Source organism: Rhodnius prolixus, unplaced genomic scaffold (assembly GCF_049639745.1).
Source record: "Rhodnius prolixus isolate KJV_2025 unplaced genomic scaffold, Rpr scaffold_4, whole genome shotgun sequence".
In the NCBI taxonomy this organism is placed as follows: Eukaryota; Metazoa; Arthropoda; class Insecta; order Hemiptera; family Reduviidae; genus Rhodnius; species Rhodnius prolixus.
This window is the reverse complement of record NW_027411614.1, coordinates 25,811,299-25,836,749: the sequence shown is the minus strand read 5'-3', so window position 1 is coordinate 25,836,749 and position 25,451 is coordinate 25,811,299. Positions and strand designations below refer to the sequence as shown.

The 25,451-nt window shown below is 35.1% G+C and overlaps 2 protein-coding genes across 2 annotated transcripts in view; both read left to right on the top strand.

Annotated features, from left to right (window-relative positions):
• Positions 1–25,451, top strand: part of LOC141456502 (lachesin-like) — a 353,521-nt gene that overhangs the window by 5,677 nt on the left and 322,393 nt on the right. The window lies entirely within an intron of this gene.
• Positions 22,768–23,160, top strand: LOC141455578 (uncharacterized). The gene has a single exon (XM_074130718.1). It carries the CDS (start codon positions 22,768–22,770, stop codon positions 23,158–23,160), a length of 393 nt encoding a protein of 130 aa, XP_073986819.1.

Here is a 25,451-nt window from a genome sequence, read left to right as displayed (position 1 = left end):
CTGACCTGGCTCCGTGCGACTTTTTCTTATTTCCACGCATGAAAGGTCACCGATTTGACAACATTGAAGAGGTCAAGAAAAAAACGAAGAAGGAGCTGTCAGCCATTTCTAAAGATGACTACAAAAAATGTTTCGAACAGTGGAAGCACCGGTGGGACAAATGTATTAGTTGTAATGGAGAGTATTTTGAAGGGGATAAGGTTGTTCTGTAAAAAATTTGTAAATAAATAGCTTTTAAAAAATAATTCCGGTTTTTTTTGGGTACCCCCTCGTAAGTGAAAATAAGTATAATTTTTATTTGTTTTCAGGAAAATACCTCTATACAAATAAAGTATTGGTACAAATTAAATAAATTAAAGGACAATGTAATTACATAACATAAAATAACTGAAAACTAAAAATGCATTGTTTCTTATATAAAAGATAACTAAACTAATGACAAAATAAAATACAAAATAAACAAAATAAAAGACAAAATAAACAAAATAAAAGACTAAATAAACAAAATAAAAGACAAAATAAACAAAATAAAAGACAAAATAAACAAAATAAAAGACAAAATAAACAAAATAAAAGACAAAATAAACAAAATAAAAGACTAAATAAACAAAATAAAAGACAAAATAAACAAAATAAAAGACAAAATAAACAAAATAAAAGACTATAAAGAAGAATAACAAACTGCTCTTTAATTTTCAATATAAAAATAAATTTTCTAATTTTTAATGCGGATACCACATAATAAGTAAAACCAAAAATAGGCGCTAGTGGTCTTAACAGTTGATGCGCCCTAAAATTAAGTATAAAAATACGCTCATTCTATTTTACCAATTATATTCTACGTCGAATAACGGAAAATAAAAATTAAAAGCCATAAATAGAAGCAGTTAATCGTAACTAGCTGAGTGTTTTATTCAGTAAATCCAGTAACCATTACCAGGAGTCGCTACATATTGCATATTAAATCAAGTACTTTTCATCCTAACCTTGCCGTGTCATATTGCTTTTTCCCAAGGAGGTTTATGTGTTTATTTTTACTACATTCTACATTTTAATTGCATTTTTTTTCTCTCTCTCTCTCTCCAAGGTTTATTTTTCACAAAACCTAAACAAAAATTCAAAATTAATTTCCAAAATCTCTGAAAATCATTTTTGATGATTTGTAATTAAGAAAAGTAGGGATGTTTGGCTCTGGTTCGCGCAGCATCCTTTCAGCATTTGTCAGTTCTCCCTCTGTCTCCTCCAACCCCCCACAACCCCATTCACCGCTTCATTTTGCCTCACCTTGGTAAGCCAAAGTAGTAATAAGGTGTTTTGTTTCTACATCCTGAGTTTTACTTAATTGCTTCCATCTACTAAATGAAACGCACTCGAGTCTGATGTATTCGAGCGGAAGCCTCAAGAATTTCCGCTTAGTGGAAACTGCCGTTAAAATGAAAACATAACCTTCACACCGAGAGTGTGCCATTATCAGACCTCCAGCTGACATGAACCATGCGTTGATACTTTGAAATACCTAGTCCACTCTACAATAAAGAAAATCAGTTAAAAATGCTACTACTAACTCAAGCAACTACTTGACAAACGCTTAAAACTAACCCTAAGCAACTAAGTACTACTCTACAAACCACTCTTAAAAACGATTCGGACTTGAGTTATAGTTCCTCCATGAGTTACAAACTACAATCACTGGAACCTTTCAATCAAAAATATCCCATTAAACAATTAATATTCATTTTTTTGGATCCAAAATACAACACAGAACATTTTTATGGATTCCACACCCACCTGACTTTTGTTTTGTTCCATTTTGATAATTTTTGTAAATTTGTCAATGATGAAGGCAAAGTGGACGTGGCAATGAACGGCTCTAAGTTCACGATTACTGACTGCCAATTTTTGCTGGTAGTTTTCTTTTCTTTTATGAAACTTCGACATCAAAGATTTCTTAAATGATTGTAGGAGCGATTGGTGGCTTTGGCTTTTGAATAACAGTTCAAATGATTGTATCATTGTAGCTAAAATCACAACTATGTTGTTGCGTAACACCCGAGTTCGTCCAATTTCTCTTTATGTGCCCAAACTAGCCATCCTATTTACTATACATGTTCTTCTAAACGTTTGAACAATTCTCTATTGCTGCTAGAAATATTAAGAGTGAAATGGTATAATTACTGGATTTTTTTGAAGCTTAATTGAACTAAGTCGCAAAACATCACCTTCACTCTTCGTCGCATTACTCCTCCTCCAGTCATCTATAACCTAACACCTCTACCAGTAGTGAACGTTTCCCGCTACCTTGGGCTTTACTTAGATCGAAGACTTTCTTGGAACCCCCACACTAGACTTAAAAGAACAGAACTAAACAGACGCTATCGACTACTTAAAAGACTCTTAGACGATAGATCAAAACTCTCTCTGGACAACAAAAGACTAATTTATACTTCAATTTCGAAACCCATCTGGGCGTATGGAATAGAGCTGTGAGGTTCAACCAAACGCTTCAATCTCCAAAGGATTCAATCTCTTCAATCTAAAATACATCGAACTATTGTACACGCTCCATTTTATGTCTTCAACCTGACTATACCCACTGACCTTAACATTCCTTTTGTCACACAAGTTGCTAAAACAAGATACAGAAAACTTCACTTCAACCTGCAATCTCATATAAATCCTCTAGCTAAAAATCTTTCTTCAAGAACTCTTCCTGATAAACCGGACAAGACGCCTTAAGAGACAGTGGCCTCGTGATCTCCTCTCTAGTGAAGAGAGCGACTAATAGCTTAATGTTTTGGAGTGTTACCACTGAGTAACTTCTCCACTCGTTACTTATCATTTGTTACTCGGTTATCACTGTTACTTATAGCGCCAACGCGCTGATTGTAGGATAAATAAACGCAAAAAAAAAGATCCAAAATGAGAATAACGGATCCCATTCCATCTCGGACATCATCACAATCCTTTTATCCACTAACTTTCTTAATCAACCATTCTAGGCAATCTCCCTTGACGACCGTCGCCTAGAGATCATTTATAAAGTTTCAACAATCAATAATAATGTAATGTTTGGATAATGATCATGAAATAATGCGGAGTGTCACTTCCTGAGATGGCCACAGATGTCGCCAACAATGTCTTTCGCTGTACTTTATGACAATAGATATGAAGGCACTTCAGCGCTACCCAGCTGGGATGATGGGTCGGCTGAAGGTTGTTACATATCCTTAGCAGTTAACCTCAGTGGACATCATGAGATCTCTGTCTCTTTCTAAACCTAAGAATCGATTCCTTTTGTTAGTCTTGCAGTATTTTTCGAAATATACCGTCATGCTACAAAAGAGGCAAGGCTACCTCTATAAAAGTCACGTCATCGGTATAGGAACACATTATTTTACGTTTTGGAGTCCCAGGTAAAATAATATGTGACAATGGAACGTATGAGCAACGAATTCTGCAGTAAGTTGAAGGAGTATGAATGTTCAATTTGGTACTCTGCAACTTACCATCTACCTTGACTACCATGACTTCCTACATTAAGGACAACCATAGACTATGGGATCGAGAGCTGTCCAAACTGAGCTTCGTCCATGAAGCCACAGGAATGAGAATTGCATTCCTGGAATGTTGGTAGGGAATTGAAAGAGCAGGAGAAGGTCAAGGATGCAATAAACTTGAGATAAAGATATTATCTACGAATGCGGATCTAACCACATTTTCAACCAACGAAATAGAAATTGATGAGATTTAAAAGGCTGTGTGTTTTCATTGACGTTCTACCGGTAATTAAGGAACCACTTAAAAAAGTGTTTGAATGAAGAGATAAAAAACTTTTGGTCATACGCAAAATTATTTGTCAAATTATGCCCAGAAAATTGATGAGCACACGATTATCAAGCAAAAAATTAGCATTATCGCGATATTACATGAACTCTTTTCAGAGTTGTTAATAAAATCATGAAACGGGCGCTTCGAGTAATTAACTCCAACTTATTCAGCTAAACCCTATCTCTATGATGTATGGTTACTTGCAAAGAAATGGGGCCACTAGAAACCATTTCATTATATTATGAGGTGGAAAATTAATAATAATTAAACCGTTGATAAAAAAAAAAGAGCACATAAATTAGGTAAAACTAATGTGCTTCAGTCTCTAAAACTCATGAATAATGTTTTAGAATATTTGTGGAATAGAATACTCGTTCTAAAATTGGTAGAAATTAAATCTTGAAAAATCTAATTCAGAACGAGGCCCCACTAGCACTGCATTGCCAATCCGAAGTCAATTTGACTCCAAAAAAATAGGAATGGTCTCTGTTTCGCCACATCTCATAGCTATCCCGAAATGCTCTTAGATATGCTATCCCCACTCTCTCACCATTCGATTGTCACGAGCTGAAGACCGTGGAATTCTTAGTTTCTTTCTGCAGATCAGTTTTCTTGAATTATAGGAGTCATTTTGACACCAGATAGGCATTACACGTAAACATATCGGAGTCATTTCGTCTCCTGATTGGTAATAAGAGTAGATTTTCTGTTATTATCTTGGCTCCAGATTATTGCCAAAATGCTTATTAGATAAATTTACATAATTTTCATAGAAAGTATCAAGGCACAATAAAAAAAGCCTCTTTCTGTCCGAATTGCAGCAAAAACTTGTAGCGAATTGGGTGATTTCCGATCCGTGTCAACAGAGCACAGTAATTGAAAAAATAGTGAATGTAATTAAAAAAATGCAAAAGTCCCTGATCAGAAGGCAGTCAATCAGGATTCTAGAAAATACTGAAATTACTGCGATCCTAAGTTGAAGTTAATTCCTTCTGCGTGAAATGTTAAAGCCGATTTGTGGACAAAATTTGTTTTTTCGTTCTTAATTCCTATTCTTTCTCAACCTTTAATGCAAATTTTATTATTAAAATTGAAATGAATGTAAAAAAATATAAAAATAAATTATGGAGTCAATATGACTCCACATTGGCAATAACTGACTAACTTCGAGCATTGGCAATGCAGTGTATTTTTTAAAATAATAGACTGATTAATCTATCTTTGATGAAAGTGCTACCGGATAAAATGGAAAGATCTAGATAAGAACTTTGATATTTGTAGGTTTTTTGATCAGGTGAACACAGCTTTTGTTAATCTAATTAATGATTTTTTTTTAATTTAAGTGGATTCCTAGATGGAATTCACTAATCAAATCTGCTGTGAAGAAAAAACATCTGGTTAACAGTGTGTAAACTAATTTTGCTTGGCTTACCGAGAAATGTGATATCTAAGATTAGCGCCGTCCATCCAGGCGTCCTTCTCCTCGTCTTCTATCGTAAAACTGTCTTACTTAATTTGGTTTGTAATGTGTCAGTGACTGAAATTACATGAAAAAAATTTTTCGACTATGGCTAAAGAAAGATTTCACTATATAAAAACCTTTTATACATGCTCTGTGTGGCTCCAGACGAAGGCCAATCAATGTTACCCAAAATGTAGAGCACTAATAACAAAGTTTTTTCAATGAAGACATTATATGGCTACTGTCTAACATTCTTCCTGTAATAATTAATTAATTAGAAACGATTATCTTATAAAGCTGAAAGTTGTTGACATAATTAATTTTACATACGATCGACAGCTGTGCAGCGTAAAGCCTTCTCTTTCGATTGGAGCGTCTCACGTGTTTGTAGAGAAATCTGTCTGACCGGAACCGTCGTTTGTGTAAGAGGTATTAGTTTCGTTTTGCCGAAAACATGGATACTACACACATAGTAGAGCAACGAATTGTCGTGAAATTTCACATGAAACTGGGTAAAACCGTACTAAAACTTATCTTTTATTAAAAGAAGTTCATGGCGATGAATGTTTAGCACGTGCACAAGTTTTTGAGTGGTTCAAGCGTTTCCAAGATGGCCGAGAAGACGTCGGAGAAGATGACCGCCCGGTTCACCCTTCCACGTCCAAAATTGATGAAAATATCGATTATAATTAATGAACATTACTACCGTGAGGTGCTTGCTCAACTCCGTGAAAGAGTAAGGAAAAAACGACCCGATTTGTGGAAGAACAAGTCATGAGTTCTCCATCAAGACAACGCGCCGGCTCACACTGCATTGTCTGTCAAGACGTTTCTAGCCAACTACGAGTACAACATCCCAGTTTTAGGCCATCCGCCTTATTCGCCTGACCTGGACCCATGTGACTTTTATCTGTTTTCTTAAAGTCAAATCTGCATTAAAAGGAACACGATTTCAGTCCGTTGAAGCTGTGAAAGAAAAAGTGGCACGCGCCATGCAGGAGCATGTTTCGAACAATGGTAAATTAGCATGGATCGTTGTAGGGATAGGGGAGGGTGTATATTGAAGGTGATAATATAAATATGTATGAATTTAAAATAAAATGTTTTACAGCAATAGTCTCGTTACGAGCCACACCTTGTATATTCGATCTCATTAAGAAAGGGTGTTGAATCTGAATGAAAGGTTAGTCTTAAGCTGAAACCTTCCCCTAAAAACCAAAATCTTGATAAGCCCCTGCAAACCTGATAAACCAGTTAAATTTGTTCCATACGTTAAAGAAATAATTTGTAAAATAAGATCAAACAAAATAAAAGACAAAGAAAGATTCAATTATAGAATTTTAAAGTTAAAATCTAATACAAAGGAAATGTATGGAGCCGCAGAGTGAATGCTGTACCTCTGTAGCTAACATGTTCTACCCTCGGCTCTCATTGCTGGTTCCTCAGAGTTGAATAGCTAGGCGAAGGGTTAAAGTGAAAAAGTTTTGTATTGCTAATAAGTCAGTCGTAAGATCTGCATTTATATTGAAGTGGGGACTTTACCAATTGCCTCTTGCCAATGCTCCTTCTTTTCTTTCATGCTTCTTCACAATGCCGAACTGAGCTGGATAATTTTCTTCAACGCGGTCATATCTCATTGATAACTGAGCATTATTCAGCCATTTCTCTCTCTCTGTCTCCTTTCAAATCGTTAGCTTTTCTTTTTCATCCCTAGTTTTTCGTCTCAGTATTTTGCCCGTTATCTTTTGTATGGTACTTCTAAATGGCTTACTAAATACACTCAGAAATTATTAACTTTTTTTTTTTATTATTTAGCTAATCTTCCTCTCATCTCTTCAACAAGACGCTACACTTGTAATTTAAAGTTGAGTGGTATGATTCAACGTTCTTCAACATTTCCTTACCCATGATGCAACAAAATTCTCGCTTGAATTAGGCGGCGCAACTATAGTAGATATATACGTATTCTACGTTGGGAATCCCCTGTTCGAATGTCGCGAGTTGAAAGACTTTTAGAGAAAAATGTTAAATAGTAAAGTAAGTGCTTCAGCCACCGTCCAAGACACTTGAAACTCGTAGATCGTTAGACGTTAAACCCCAGCTGAAAGTTAGACTTTACTATATGTATACAGGATGACCAGAGTTATATGCTCCACCCGCTTTTTTTTTTAAACGGCGGGAAATTTCGAAAAAATAAAAAAGACATATTTAATCATTTTTAGTCCAGTTTATTTTCAGTGATTAACCCATTTTTTTTAAACCCCAATATGTCGAGATACAACATACATTTTTTTTTTCATATTTTTATAAAACTTGAGCTCCTAAAAAACAATTTTTTTTTTTTAAATTGGTTAGGTTTTTTAAAAGTTATGGATTTTTGTTTTTGCATTTATTTATGCTACAATCAGCGCGTTAGCGCTATAAGTAACAGTGATAACAGAGTAACAAATGATAAGTAACGAGTGGATAAGTTACCCAGTGGTAAACTCCCAAATATTAGATGGTTAGTCACTCTCTTCACTGGAGAAGAGATCACGAGGCCACTGTCTCTTAAGACGTTTTATCAGGTTATCAGGAAGAGTTCTAGAAGAAAGATTTTTAGCTAGAGGATTTATATGAGATTGCAGGCTGAAGTGGAGTTTTCTGTATCTTGTTTTAAAAGGAACGTTAAGGTCAGTGTGTATAGCCAGGTTGGAGACATAAAAAGGAGCGTGTACGATAGTTTGAAGTATTTTTGATTGTAGAGATTTAATCCTTTGAAGATTGGAGCGTTTGGTTGAACCCCTATAGCTCTATTCCATTAGCCCAGGGTTTCAAAATAGAAGTATAAATTAGTCTTTTGTTGTCCAGAGAGAGTTTTGATCTGTCGTCTAAGTGTCTTTTAAGTAGTCGATAGCGTCTGTTCAGTTCTTTTCTTTTAAGTCTAGTGTGGGGGGTTATGGAATTTAAATATGAAAAATAAATTTTAGTTTAATGTCAAAATTACCTTATTTTTTTTAAAGAAGCTGTTCAAAGTGGGCTCTATCAACGGATAGGCAAGCCAAAGCTCTGGTCTCCCACGCTCTGGTCTCCCACGCTCTGGTCTCCCACGCTCTGGTCTCCCACGCTCTGTTTGTATCAGTACTTATGATGGCAAAGTCAAGATCTAGGCAGCTAAGGTTACTGTACACTTTATTTTTTAGATATCCCCACAAAAAATAGTCCAGTGGGGTTAAGTCCGGAGATCGAGGAGGCCATTGGATTAGACAATGAGTCCCTAAGCACTTTTAATGGACTTTTAGAGAAAATCTTAAATAGTAAAGTAAGTGCTTCAGCCAGCGTCGAAGACACTTGAAACTAGATCGTTGGACGTTAAACCGCAGCTGAAAGTTAGACGATTACTTTACTATAATCGTATGTATATATGGAAATCATGTGCCCATGTTGTTGCATGCTTTCCACATAAAAACTTATCACAAGAACGTAAGCGCCACGGTAGCCGAGCGGTTAAGTGGCGAGACCTGTAAAGCTAATATGTATTGTGGTACTGGGTTCGATTCCCCGGTCTTAGGCCTTGGATTTTAATAAAAGAAATTTACAGTAAAGAATGTTTATTACCATCAGCACCAGTTCGCGACACCTAATTAGTAGTTAGAAGTAAAGCCTGCCTGAAAAAACTAGGCAATTACTTTACTTTACTCTAACCTACACGAACATTGAACGCTTAAGCGATATAACCTGTAGCAGTGGTAAATATTGTGCAAATTTTCGGGATTTTAGTGTAAAACAACATAACTGAAAGTATAAAGTTTGAAAAATGCGTTTTATTTCATTTTGTGCAATTGTGCATTGTAGCGACTTGACAACTCAATAAAATAAAAACTCTTTTTATTTTTTCAATCCGAAATTTTCATTCCGAACCGAACCTTAGGTGTTTTATCTTGGAAAATGTAGGCAATTAATATTTCTTATTTTAAAGTCGAACCAATTCAAAGTCGATCCAAAATATTATTCATTTATTTTAATTTTTATTAACATTAAAAATTGGTATTATTTATTCGAATTTAAGGCGCGTCCATAACCGGGAGACGTTTCCTAGGATGAGAAAAATCTAAGGACCAACAGCTGGATTCGAACCCAGGATATTCAGCGTGGGAATCCTCGAAAACTAGGCAGCCATGCTATAGAAGACAGAATTTAAATCATCGTTCTCTTTTGTAAATATTAAAGTTCCAACTCTTTATTTTCTTTTAATTAACTTTCTCAATTATCTTTCTTTCTTGATGTGTCCTCTCTGATCAGAGAGCGTCTATTTGCGGACTACAAGTGCACAGTAACACGCATCTCTGACGAAAGAAAACACTAAACTGAACATATAAAAATGCGCATTGCATTGTCTTGTTGCGTGAAGTTGCAAAGATCACTGACATGACTACGAGGTGTGGCTATTAAATAACGAGACTATTGCTGTAAAAAACATTTTATTTTAAATTTATACATATTTAGTTATTATCACCTTCAATATACACCCCTCCCCTATCCCTACAACGCTCCATGCGAATTTACCATTGTTCCGAAACAGTGCTGGAAGTCTTTTTCTGTGAGCACCTGCATGACGCATGCCGCTTTTGCTTTCCCAGCTTCAACGGACTGAAATCGTGTTCTTTTTAATGCTGATTTGACTTTGGGGGAACAGATAAAAGTCACATGGGGGCCAGGTCAGGCGAATAAGGCGGATAGCCTAAAACTGGGATGTTGTACTGGACAGACAATGCAGTGTGAGCCGGCGCGTTGTCTTGATGGAGAACCCATGACTTGTTCTTCCACAAATCGGGTCGTTTTTTCCTTACTCTGTCACGGAGTTTAGCAAGCACCTCACGGTAGTAATGTTGATTAATTATAATCGATATTTTCATCCGTTTTGGACGTGAAAGGGCGACCCGGGCGGTCATCATCTCCGACGTCTTCTCTACCATCTTGGAAACGCTTGAAGCACTCAAAAACTTGCGCACGTGATAAACATTCATCGCCATAAACTTCTTTTAATGAAAGATAAGTTTCAGTAGCGGTTTTACCCGTTTTCATGTGAAATTTCACGATAATTCATCTCTCTACTACGTGTGTAGTATCATGTTTTACACAAACGACGGTTCCGGTCAGACAGATTTCTCTACAAACACGTGAGACGGTGGAATCGAAAGAGAAGGCTTTACGCTGCACAACTGTCGGTCGTTAGGATTTGGCGCATGCATAGTTCTTCTGTAGCAGCATCAGTCTCGTTATTTAATATCCACACGCTCATATCTAGCCGACTGTAAAGAGTAAATTAAACTTAATATAACCAGTACAATATAACAAAAATTAAAACAAAATAAATGACAGGCGCGAACAAATGTTTTGTGTTAAAATAAAATTACATCACCTACATTATTTATAAAGAAATTTTTGATATAAAATGGAGTAATTGTTTTAAATAAATTAGTTATTTTGAATTTCGAAGCGCAGGCCGCCGCTTGCAAAGCCCTGATTTAAAGAACTGTAACGCAACTCTAATACCAAATAATAGTTCGATATAACAGTGATGAACGTCTTTGAATTATATCAATAAACTTCTGCCACACTCTGTTTACATTTGAATGTCGGATAAATGCTTTAAAAATAATTCAAGGCAGTTTTGTAGCAGTGTCTTTAATTGAAAAGGTTGTTTTTTTTGTGATAGAAAATTATTAAAATTTTCTTGAGATCAGATGTTACTTTTTTGCATTCTGATTGTCACGAGGAATTGATTGCATATCAATATGATCAATTACGTTTTTTATAGCAAGAAACGATGATAATGTATGTATACAATTAATATTTGAATTAAAGAACAATACTTGAATTCTGATGAAATTCAATATAATTTATCTCGTTCACGTGCATGCGTTAATTGGCAAAAATACACTTTTTATTATTATAACATTATTATTCGGAGATAAATAAACAACTAAACACTTATTAATTTGTTATCAATGTTAATTTTTTGTTTTGAAATTGTCTCTTTCAACTTGTCTTGCAATATAATACCGACAATTTTACATAATTTTCGTTATTGTAGGTACTTTGTTTTTCAAGATGAATTTGTCTATACGAGGGTCGTTTGAAAAGTCCGTGATTTTGAAACCACTTATAAACTGTTCTAATCGAAGATGCAGAGTCACCATAATGTTTATCAAGCTTCTCTTTAGTCTCCTGAGGCGTTTTGCCTTTCATAAAGTAGTGTTTAATCAACACACGAAATTCTTTTTCGTCCATTTTTTGAAAATCACTCGACTTCCTCGATTCAAACGAATGCCAAACACAAAGAAATAGACCGATCTGGCTGAAACTTGGTGTGTGTTCTTCCAAGAGATGCTACTAACTAAACATAACCTCGATACGCGCCAGTAGTGCTATCTCTCTGACTTTGCACGGACTTTTCAAACGACCCTCGTATATCTAGGAAAAGAAACTGCGTCAAGCAACCCTAACCCTGAGAACGATAATTATGGTTAAGTAATCGTAAGAACGGACACAATATATGAATTATTGCAATAGGCCGTTATATAAGGAATATAGTCAGTGGCGTCTTCGAGGTGGAACGCTCCGGAACGTCGTTCCGGAACATCCTTTTTGGACCGGAACGCTTTCCGGTACTAAAGATGATTTCTGTTTTAACGAAAATTGGTTGATATATTGGAAAAATTACGTGAATTAAATTTTCCACGTCTGGTCTCATTAACAATATGACTCGAAGACTACATACAGAAAATAATTTAATAAATGAATTTCGAGTATTAGATCCAACGGAATGGCCAACGGATATTGAAACTGACTATGGAGAAAATGAAATCGAGTCGTTATACGCCAGATTTAATTTAATAACATCAACGATGCGATGTACCAATGCGTTTAGAGATTATATTAATAATGGAGGCAAAGAAATTCCTGAAGATTTACAAATTTCAATTCGATATACGAGTATAGATACTATTCCTTGCAGTTCGGCAGAGTGCGAGCGAGGATTTAGTAATAAGAATATTATTTTAACTGAACAAAGAAATAGAATATTAATTGAAAATCTAGCAAATCTCCTATTTATAAAAATGAATGGTCCACCGCAACGAAAATTTAGTCCAGATGATTATGTAAAAATTTGGTTGAGATCTCATCGTTCAGCAAATGACAACAAAATAAAGGAAGTTCAACCTGATCCTGAACATGATCCTAATATTTTATAAAAATTATTATTTTTAATGTATTAGTATAAATATTTATGCAATTGTTTACGAGTACTGTACGTATTTTATAATTTGTTGACTATTTTTATAAAATGTTCTTATTATTGTACAATAATAAACGTATACAGGGTGAACCAGTAAGTATTGTCCATAGGCCTACCATAGGCGTGTAGTACATCTAAAGTGGAGTTCAATGACGTATTGGCCAACTTCATATTTTCCACTGTTCTTGAGTGACGTCACATTAAAGTTTTTTCTAAAATCATTAAAATATTTTAAACAAGTGCTATTTTTATAATCGGAGGCTAATTTGCTTAGTTTCAAAATCTAACATTTTGTCAAATATTTCAGTTTAGATTTTTTTTTTTTTTTATGTGCAATAAGTAACCTTAGACTACCTTATTTTAAGACAATATACTTTAAAAATTGACTACAGCTCCATCCACAAGAGTTTAATGAATTAAACAACACAATACAATGTCACTGCTGTATGCTCGTGAACACGTTTTCTTGCAAAACAAACGCAATTTCTCATACGAAGATAAAAGGAATCCTGGAAAATGGTATACCGTTTGAAAGCCCATTAGACAAGGAAACTTTTGTAAAAAGTGCCAGCACCTAGGTCTGAAAATGATCACATAAGAGCCTAATAAGTTTTCTTAAAAATTTCGATTACTTTTATTTTCCTAGGTTCCGGTGGAAGATTAAGGCAGTTTGGAGAATAATTTATGCTTTAAAATGGTGTCAATTTTTAGGAAATTTATCTGTTTTTCTAACCATGTCATCAGAATTGAATTCGGACTAAAACTTTCTGAGTAATAACATTTTTATTGGAAAAAAGTAATGATTTTAGAAAAAAACTTTAAAGTGACGTCACTCAAGAACAGAGGAAAATATGAAGTTGGCCAATACGTCATTGAACTCCACTTTAGATGTACTACACACAGTAGGCCTATGGACAATACTTACTGGTTCACCCTGTAAAGTACATAAAATGGGGTTCGCAATGATTTTCACTTCTTTTCCTTTTTGGAGCATTAAAAATATTTTTAAGAATTTTACACCTCAGCGTTTCCATAAAAAATAATTAACAGAACACCCCTAAATATAGGGAATTATTACAGTAATAAACATTGTAGATATTGTTAAATTCTGTGCAATATAAAAATAAAAGAATATTTGCAAATTGAGTAAAATTTATTAATTGAAATATGAAAATTCCATGAAGTGAAAATAAAGAATTCAATCCGTGGATTGAAACGAAGATTTATTAATTCTAAAATGGATATAATATTTTAATAATTTCCATATAATTTATATTTTACTTAGAACAAAACAAGAAATAACCAGTAAATGAAATTGCGTCACATTGTGAAGGTTGTTATTTAATTAAATAAAAATCATGGAACAAATGAAGATAAAAAAAAATATTGAAATAGATAAAGCTCTGGAATTGTCAGTAAACTTTAGCCACAAGTTATACCGGGTTAGTTTATCATGGGTAAATCTGACATCATGATCAAGAAGGCAGGAACACATCGTGACTGTCTTAGGTCAATGTTTGATAAGATATATCTTGATTATTGTCTTCAAATTTATTCTTAGAAGTTTATTCTTAAACTATATTCTTAGAATAATCGTTAAATATTCTTCAGATTAATTTTCTAAAGATCAGCTCCGCAAACATTGTCCATCTTTTGAAATGCAAAGTCATAGTAGTAATATTTTACGTACGTCTGACGTTTGGATTGCAATCAATCACGAACGAAATTGAATTAAACCATAATAAGAACAAAGTTGAAGAACTAAATTAAAATTGAGTTCACCATCCAACCAGCGACAACTACTAAATGAGTAGTGTAATCTAAATTCTAATACATCCACCAATAGCGTCAAAGTATCTTCTATTTAAATCTATTCATCCTAAATCTTTTTAGAATCTAAGAAAAACTTTATAGCAATATGGTGGTTATACTCCAATATTCTTGACTTCATAACCTCTAGTCGCGATGGTTCCTTGTGGTTACATCGTTTTAAGAACACTCGTACTAATTAGTGAAGTCTATTAAAGATTGACGTACACAACTGTTGAAGTTGGTGCCTGTATCTCGCTTCTGGAAGCACCGAAAAAAATTTACAAATTAAATTTGGATTTCTAACAAAAAACTAAGGGGACACGTAATTTTTAGTTTTTTTTCTGGCTATCTTAGTTTCCGAGAAAAAGTCGTTATCCATATACCTTGGGACACCCTGTATATTATAGTTTGTGTAGGTAGTGATGGATTCGGGATAGTTCTCCATTTTTGGCTGCAGTGCTTGTCATCAGGGCAATTTCCATTTAATCTAAGCACATTTAATTTTTATAAAATCAAAGTTATAACTATTACTTTATACTGGAATAACATAATACTCGTAAAAACCAAATTTATAAATTCTAAGAAAATTAGAATTGAACTGAAAACAAGTAACAAGTCTGGGGCTGAAAATATAAATTAATAATTAAAATTTTCCTCTGTGAAAAGTCTATAGTACATGGAGTCATTAATATTTCCAATTAATACCGCCAGCCAATTAGAGCCATTTCCTTTTCTGTAGGGTCTCCTTGGCGAAGCATTTTCCTTTCTAATAAAACCCAATATTTTTCACTGGCCCAGAAATTGAAAAATATTTCTATTGACACCCGCATTATACTGTACTACATTTTTGATTTTTTTCCTAAATGTACGGCTTATTATAGTTCGGATCTAGGGGGTCACACTGAATTTTCACAATTAGATCCTCACTGAAAACAACCAAACATATATACACGTAATTTGCAATAAAAGGCTATAAATCTTTTAGTATACGAGGGGGTACCCAAAAATAACCGGAATTGCGTTGCCGCGCATGGAGCTTATGTAGTACGCATTTCTGCCGCTAGACGTGTACGAGGGGGTACCCAAAAATAACCGGAATTGCGTTGCCGCGCATGGAGCTTATGTAGTACGCATTTCTGCTGCTAGACGTGTATAGCGCAATTCCTTGCCAGTTCACTCCTGCCTGTGTTGTCTGCCTGGCTTGTTCTGTTCATCTGCAGTGATTGTTTTTACCAGCGCTGTTTTGTTCTTTTTTCGTTTTTTATGATGGCAAGTTTGAGTGAACAATGTGCAGCTCTGAAATTTTGTTTTCTACTCGGCAAAAATGCTGCTGAAAGTGTTTTAATGTTGAAAACAGCTTACAAAGATGACGCTATGGGAAAAACTCAAGTATACGAGTGGTTTACTCGGTTTAAAAATGGCGACATGTCGATTGATGACAAACCTCGTTCTGGACGTCCATCAACTGCCCGAATCGACGAAAATGTTGAAAAAATTCGAGAGCTGGTGTTCACAGACCGTCGACAGACAATTGATCAACTGTCAGAGAGTAGTGGGTTATCTTGGAGCTCGGTTCAGCGAATTTTAACGGAAGATTTGGGGATGAAAAGGGTTGCTGCCAAGTTTGTTCCTCGAGTTCTGACTGACAATCAAAAAGAACATCGAGTTGAAACATGTCGTGCTTTGAAACAACAGCTTGAAACTGATCCAGACTTTCTGTCAAAGGTCATTACTGGTGATGAGTCATGGTGCTATGGTTATGACCCAGAAACAAAGCAACAGTCGAGCCAATGGAAGACGTCATCTTCACCCCGACCAAAAAAATGTCGTCAAGTCAAGTCAAACATCAAAACAATGCTGATTTGCTTTTTTGATGCCAAAGGCGTAGTCCATTCAGAGTTTGTCCCCCCAGGTCAGACCGTCAATCAAACCTTGTATTTGGAAGTTTTGAAAAGATTGCGCAATAATGTTCGCCAAAAAAGACCCGATTTGTGGCAAACAGGAGACTGGTTCTTCCACCACAACAATGCACCTGCACACACAGCCATCTCTGTTACACAGTTTTTGGCTAAAAATGTCATGGTTCCGCTGCCCCACGCACCTTACTCGCCTGACCTGGCTCCGTGCGACTTTTTCTTATTTCCACGCATGAAAAAGGGCATGAAAGGTCACCGATTTGACAACATTGAAGAGGTCAAGAAAAAAACGAAGAAGGAGCTGTCAGCCATTTCTAAAGATGACTACAAAAAATGTTTCGAACAGTGGAAGCACCGGTGGGACAAATGTATTAGTTGTAATGGAGAGTATTTTGAAGGGGATAAGGTTGTTCTGTAAAAAATTAGTAAATAAATAGCTTTTAAAAAATAATTCCGGTTTTTTTTGGGTACCCCCTCGTATACTACTGACTGAGAGCTTTAGATATGTTAATTAATAGTTAATAGTTATTTTTATAGATAATACTGTGGCAATATTTTTCTATTATAATCAGATATATCTAATAAGGAATTGATTTCACTATTATATTTTCAATCATTCCGAGAGATTACATTATCTACATACAATATTTGAAAAGCAAAACATTACTCCGATTACTTCACAAGGCCATGAGGGGACTGGAACTATTGCCTTTCTTCCAGAAGATCACTATCTTTATCTGCTTATTTACCCTTTAAGATGACTGCTTCACCAATGAATCAGTCAAGAAATCATCGAGGTCATTTTATTTCTTAAGTAGAATGTCAAAACATTTTCAAGTTTTATTTATTATTTATTATATTGATTTTTTTGGGGGGGGGCGTTTATTTATGCTACAATCAGCGCGTTGGCGCTATAAGTGAGTATGATAATAGTAACAAATGATAAGGTAACGAGTGGAGAAGTTACCCAGTGGTAACACTCCAAAACATTATATGGTTAGTCACTCTCTTCACTTGAGAGGAGATCACGAGGCCACTGTCTTTTAATGCGTCTTGTCAAGAGTTCTTGAAGAAAGATTTTGAGCTAGAGGATTTATATGAGATTGCAGGTTAAAATGTAGTTTTCTGTAGCTTGTTTTAACAATTTGAGTGACTAAAGGAATGTTAAGGTCAGTGTGTATAGTCCAGGTTGGAGACATAAAATGGAGCGTTTACAATAGTTCGAAGTGTTTTAGATAGAATGGTCTGAATCCTTTGGAGATTTGTACGTTTGGTTGAACTACACAGTTCTATTCCATAAGCCCAGATGGGTTTTAAAATTGAAGTATAAATCAGTCTTTTGTTGTCTAGAGACAGTTTAGATCTATCGTCTAAGAGTCTTTTAAGTAGTCGATAATGTCTGTTTAGTTCAGTTCTTTTAAGTCTTGTGTAAAGGTTCCAAGAAAGTCTTCGGTCTAAGTAAAGCCCAAGGTAGCGGGCAACATTCACTACTGGTAGAGGTGTTAGTTTATAGAAGACTGGAGGAAGAGTAATGCGACGAAGAGTGAAGGTGATGTTTTGCGACTTAGTTTCATTAAGGTTCAAAAAATCCAATAATTATATAATTTCACTCTCAATATTTCTTGCAGCAATAGAGAATAGTTCAAACGTTTAGAAGTACGCGTATAATAAATAGGGTGGCTAGTTTGGGCACATAAAGAGAAATTGGATGAACTTGGGTGTTACAATGATACAATCATGAGCCAAAGCCACCGATCGATCCTCCAAACATTTAAGAACTCTTTGATGCCGAAGCTTCATAAAAGAAAAGAAAACTACCAGCAAAGATTGGCTGCCGAAGTTGATGTCAGTAATTGTGAACTTAGAGCCGTTCATTGTCACGTCCACTTTGCCTTCATCATTGACAAATTTACAAAAATTATCAAAATGGAACAAAACAAAAGTCAGAGATGGGTGGAATCCATAAAAAAGTCTTGGGCAAAATAAAGTCACAAAGACAAAGTTCGTTGATATAAAGAGAAATATCTTAAGATGGTATGCTTTGATTCCTGATACTAACATTATGGTAGCCAAAATCTATATACCTCACTAAACTAGCTGGAACTCATGGCCGGTACTTTGGTGTGCCTTAGGCGCCAATAAACCTCAACTGAGTGAGATTCTATTCTGAGAGATGTCAGGAAGATCTATGCCATTGTTGTAGATTACGCTATGACCCAATTCCCGCTTGGCCCCTTTTTAAGGCAGTTATACTTTTATACGCTCAACCAGCGCATGAAATTGTCATATCACAATTTGGTAATAATCCCCAATCAGAAACTGGAGAAGGTACGCTAAGAAGATGGACCGTATATCTAGAAAGCGAATTTTCGGCTGCCAGCGGAGTGAAATTTGTGCATCAGGACTCCTCCTCCTCAACTCATAGCCGTAGAATGAAGAAGCAACATATATAGCAGTTTTAGAAGCATTTATTTATTGAAGGAATATGACCTTGATCTGTCAACTCGAGTCAGGCGACCACTGTAGTAAAAATATCGCCTTTCGCAAAAAAAAAAGTCCTTATCAAAAAAAACTCAAGACTTATCAAAAGATGTTAAAGCTCAAAGATTGTACCCAGAATGAGAAGCGAAACCCTCTGGGTTATACTGTTTGCATAAAGTTTCTAGGTGTGTGTACTCACCCACATGGACCACCCTGTTCTCACTTGCCACTGCCTGTTCGATCTACATCTACATAGGTATAAGGCCATCCACTAGAATAATGGGAATTAGCAAGTTGTTTTGGACAAGTTATATACACTGTCTGCGGCATCCTTATCGTTCTATAAATGCTATTTATACTTGTTATATTTTTTCGCGTTATTCTTACATACTCGTAGTTAAAAGGAGTTATTGCAATTAGGTCAAATTTGTGTTATGCATTCAAGTGATTAAGCAGAATTGAAGCTAATGTTAAAAAAATATCAAATCATTGGACCACAGCGTTCAGGAAACAGGCCATGGCCCTTACAAATGCCATAGTAATGTGATCCCTAAGAAAAGAAAGATTTGATTCATTCCAGTTTCAGTTTTAAATCGATTCGATTAGAACTTGTTCTGATCTAAAAATCGATAACCAATTATGGATTAATTTATAAGTCCTGCAACACATTTATTAAAGAAATAGTTAGTACCTTGAGAATAGCAATAAGTAAATGTAACGTGGGTGTTTACAACCGATTTTTTAATTATATTCATGTATTTTATATGCCGATCGTCATTATGTTCTACACAACAGTTCTAACTATACAAATAAATGGCGGAGAAGATAATCTTCAACTTCGTTAAATATCATTCTCGTCAAATGGTTGCCGACAGTAGTTATAAATTAATGTTAAATGTCAAATGTATTCATATTATTTGTTCAATTTAAATATCAAACACTATATTACTTCTTTAGATCTTTTTTACTCCGCACATTATTTATTTTCATTTTGAATGTTTAAAGAACACTCAGTTTGGATGTAAATAAAAAATTAAATATGAAGCTTTGAGAAATATTTTCTAGTTTAGTTTCGTACCAGATTGCATCTACTCCTATATCACATTCTATTTGTCAACCTTGTAAGTGATGATGCAATTATTAATGTGAATTACGTCATTGGTTAGTAGAAATAATCAAACTACTATTAAATACTCAATTTGTTTGACAAAATCTTCAACACTCATTGTAGATATCAATATCCTGTTTTTGAACTTTAGAATTGATTTATACGTATTTTTAAATGATTAAATTCATTTTTAATTTAAACTATGAACAATTATAATTAGGCCATTTTATACAACTTCCAAATTACCAATATCGGATTAGTATAATGTAACACTTTGCTGTTTTGCAGTGACATTACTGCATTTATCGGAGGAGCCATAATTAATGAAAATTAATGTTTTTTAGGAACATTCTATGCTTGCATTATGGCTGTTTATGCTTGAAACAAGCTATGCCTGCATTATGGGCTGTTTATGCTTGAAACAAGCTAAGCTTGCATTATAGGCTGTTTATGCTTGAAACAAGCTATGCTTGCATTGTGGCTGTTTATGCTTGAAACAAGCTATGCTTGCATTATGGCTGCTTATGCTTGAAACAAGCTATGCTTGCATTATGGCTGTTTATACTAGAAACAAGCTATGCTTTCATTATGGTTGTTTATGCTTGAAACAGTTGTCTGTCGACCAGTAATGCGAAACTTGTTTTCATTTGGACACAACTTTTTGCAAAAAACAGGGTGATCTGATTAAGGTTGTCTGAAAAACAGTTAAATAAATAACCATCATAATCCATTCCTTTTCTGCCGTCTTAAGACAGGATTGTCTTCTAGTCATCCCTATTCATGGCCAGTTCCTTTCTCTTTTCCTTCAATCCTATCCCTCTAATACTTCTTTCTCCCTTTTTGGAGGCGACGCTGACATCTTCTTCATTCCGATTAATCATCAATAAGGTTGTATAAGGTCCTATAAAGTTGTCTGTCACTCTGACCATACCTTGATGGTCGTTGTAGGACTGATGCTGCACCTAGGGCTCTTCTTACTTGGTTATTTCTGATCCTAACTCTTCTAATCTTCCCAAAAGATCAGATTTCCTAGGTGACGGTTGTTTAACTTTTTTGACAAGATCCAAGCCTCATTTGAAGCCGTTAGTATGAAAGGGGGCCGAATACGATTTTATAAACACCGACCTTTACCATCGATGAGACTTCTTTCTTTCTTCGTCAATTTTTTTCTGTTTCCTTAGAATACCTATCCTGCTGCACCTATTCTTTAATTGTTCAATTTAATTTCGAACAGGCGCACCAGGTTGATCTGATAGAATTGGATAACGACTGCTTATTTACTTCTCTTCGTATAACAAATACCTAGCAATGTTCATCTGATTTTATTTTAGAACAAAAACCTGCTTCATTCAAAGGAAAACAGAGACTGATCTAGTTAACAGCTACTAGGATTTCCGTTTCTATTCTACGTATGCCAAAGAGCAGTCTTACTTGATAGAATCTATTCTAGGTCAAAGAGTGGTATTGCTAGAAGAGCAACTATATCTAGTTTCATCTATTCTATCACATTTCACGTATTTTAACTCTATAGTCTTTTGACACCTTTTCCATTAACTATTAAGTAAATAGACTTGCGTAAATTTGAAAATTTAAATCAGAAATACATCCCATTAAATTTCTATTGAATAAATTTTATTGCAATTTAAATGTTCTATCGCTTTATTATAAAAAATTCCTGTTTAAATGTTACTAATATTAAAAATATTAGTTTCAATTTAATGCAAGATTTATTGTTTAGCAAAGCTTCACTGAGGCCTAATTTAAGATTAACTGAATTTCATCTAAGAAGCGATCTTAAAAATATGGCTGTTTCCAAAATTCAATGTACAGTTAGATTATATGTAGTAGGTAATGCTCGTAACACTTTAAACAAATAACAGACAAGTTAAAATGAGTAGTTAAACATTGAGAATGAATTGTTTATTTGCATTCAGTGGAGAAGCATGCAATATCACGTCGCCTCCCAGTTGATATCCAAGCCTGAAGATATCCAAGGTGACCGCATTATTAAATCCACGTGCATCATGTTTTTCTTTTTCTCTTTGTGTTTATATTATTATCATTAACAAACAAAGTAAAAGTGATTTATTTATTAAGAGTGATTATTATTCACTCGATAAATTATTATGTTGCACAATTACTTGTTTTATTCTTATGTTTCTTTTTCTTTTAGAATAAATTTACAAATAATAATTTGTTGCAACATTACATTGTTGCATTTATAAAGAATAAAACATAATACAATTAATAATTAAAGTTCTCTGCTGTGCAAGTAGTGGCTTACGTGAGGACGAATAGATACCGTCCTTTGCATAATTAGTAAATAATAATAATAATAATAATAATAATAATAATAATAATAATAAGGGAAGGGATTAGCTATGAGGTTAGTTTCTGGACTCCCACGCGGATGTCCCGGGTTCGAATCCAGCAGCTGACCCTTAGATTTTCTCTTCCTAGGAGCTTCTTACAGCTCGCTGTCCGGTGATGGACAGTGTTGTCTGTAACGAGAGAACACTGTCCGGAGGCCGGCAGTGCACTGGAAAAAGCTCCGGGCGCTAATAACCTCAGCTGTTGATGCGCAAAAAAAAAAAAAAAAAAAAATAATAATAATAATAATAATAAGTGATAGCTACGAAGGCGTACCGAAGATGGGTTCTAGGGGAAAGTCTAGTGCACGATAAATGCAGAATGTGCAACTCCACTTCGGAAAGCATACAGTACATAGTTTCAGGATGTTCAGTACTTGCGCCGAAAGAGTACATTTTCAGGCACAATAATGTGGCTAAAATTATCCATAAAGCACTTTGCTCAAAGTTTGGGCTGCTGAAGATAGAAGTGCCATATTAAAAATATAATCCGCCGACGCTGCTACAGAATGCGCACACAAAAGTATATTGGGACACTCAGTATATTGGTAACGGATAGGAGTGTTGCTAACAACAAGCCGGACATACTAGTTATGGATAGGAAGGGTAGTGTGGCACATATCGTCGATATCGCCATACCTAATGATGATAACATGCAGAAAAGCAGGGGCGAAAAGATCCGGAAGTACCAGGACCTTAGTTTCCAACTAAGAGAAATGTACAACCTGGACAAAACAACGATTGCGCCTATAATACTTTCCACGAGTGGCCTCGTGCCCAGAACAACGGTGACTGCTGTCAATGAGTTGGGCCTATCCACTGATCTGGTTGTAGAGGCGCAGAAGGCAGTCCTCCTAGATATGGTCCGTATCGTCCTAAAGTTCCTGAGTGCTGCCCATTAAGTAGATCAATACAGCCAATCGCCGCGTGCAGCCCGTTATTATTTGGATCTAGTTTTTAACTCCGAGAGATAGATAGTAATTTAGATAAGGGGTTGTGGCAAAGTCCACCCCCCTAAGTGATTTCCCTAATAAGGAGTCAGAAATGAAATAATAATAATAATAATAATAATAACAATAATAACAATAATAATAAAGTTATGAATCGTACGAGTGTGTTCAAATAGTGTTGCGAGTTTAAAAACGGTCGTACGTTTGTGCATGATGATCAGAGGAGCGGAAGACCTTCAATTCTGACTGACGAAATTGTGGAAAAAATCGAAAATGCGCTCCGTGACGATGGCAGATTAACTGTGGATGAACTTTCTGCGATGTTTCCGCAAATCTCCAGATTTCTGCTACACAAAACCATCACAGAAACTCTCGGATATCGGAAACTGTCCGCGAGTTGGGTCCCAAAACAACTGACAGACCAACACAAGTTGAATCGAATGGATGCCGGGCAAGAGTTTTTGAGACGCTACAAACTCCATGTACAGATTACAGTAATGGGAGATTCTATAAAACTATGGCAGATCAGTTACCTAAATCCAATTACCAATCATGGTTTAAGAGAACTGTCACTTATAAATGGGTTGTTACGACAATAAGCAGGCTGAGAACGAACCATGCGGTGTGCGGATCGGATCTTCCCAGGATCACCAAAAGGTTCTCTCCTCTTTGCGTGGATTGCAATGAGGAGGAGGATTTCAAACATATAATAATGATTATATGTAGTAGAAAGGAAACGAATGTTTGACGACATATACAGGTATTTAGATGCACCATTTCGCTACGAAGACATAATATTCTCCACCAACATCTATGTGCTTAAATCTTTAGCAGAGCTAGCAAAGAAATATGAATGTATTTAAAAGTAATAGCCGATTAGAATGAATGGAAGAAAATTAATAAAGAAGGATTACGGGATTTTAATTTCGGTTAAGCTATAAGGATGGCAGGAATATAGAGTACTGATCCATCCATTAGTTGTAAGTTTGTATGTAAATAGTTGTATATAGTAGAGGGATGAATGTGTGAAGCGAATTTATTTATAGGTAATGGAGAGTGAGTGATATTCTAGTGATAAGCACCTAGACGATGCTGGCTGTATGGCGAAGGCAAATGGCAAAAAAAAAAAAAAATAATACTAATAATAATAATAATAATATGCTGTGCGGTTAGCGAGTTGGATTCCTACGCGGAGATCCCAGGTTCGAACTCAGCTGTTGGCCCTTAGATTTTCTCTTCCTAGGAGCTTTTAGCTTACTTTCCGGTGATGGACAGTGTTGGTCTGTAAAGAGAAAACACTGTCCGGAGGCCGGCAGTGCACTGAAAAAAGCCCCAGAAGCCAATTAGCTCAGATTTTGAGTCGCCTTAGGCCTTTATGTATACGTATGTATTTATGTACAGTTTACATAAATCAAATCAAATGATGCTTTGTCAGGATGTACCAAATTCTCGACAACTTACTGAATTATCAATCTCTTTTGTAGATGAAAATCTGAACCGTTCTGAAAAAAAGAAAAGTTGATAAGGAAAAGTTTATCAGTAGTTAAAGGAGAAAAATACTTTAATCCGTTCTACGTCAATAAGTGGAACAAGTATCCAACAGCCTGGCGTAAACCTCCTAAAAAATGCAACCAAACTTTTTGTGCATTAATATTTATTTATTTTACGACTTTAAAGGCTAAAAATTCTTTTTAAAAAGCACGGTATCATTCATTATTAATAAGCTTTAATTTTAATAAAAGTAAATATCGTTCAAAATTCTGCTCTTACTTTCAACATTAAACCAAACAATTTAAAATTTTCTACTGTACATCAAAATAAAGTTGTATTAAGTATTTAAAAAAGTTAAAATAAAAAGTTTCTGATGGGATATAGGATGCCATAAATAATGTAAAAACTAATTGAGGCGTACCAAACTTCTTTAATAAAATTATTAATCCGCAATTTCCGGCGACCTTAAACTTGCACATAATTAAATATGGCCTCTTAGTAAATATAACCTTAGCTTGGTTTTTTTTTTTTTTTTTTTAAAAAAAAGAAATCTATGCGAAGATGGCGGAAATAGTCTTGGGCAAAAATTATGTTTAATTCAACACAATATGAGCATTATCTGGTGTGAACGCTCAACGGCTACCTCTCAGGTCCATTTTCAAGGTTACTACTCGGTTCTATTCTTCGAACTCTGATTTTTTTTAAAATGTTTTATTGTAATTTACCACTGCAACAGTTGTTGCAACAAGAAA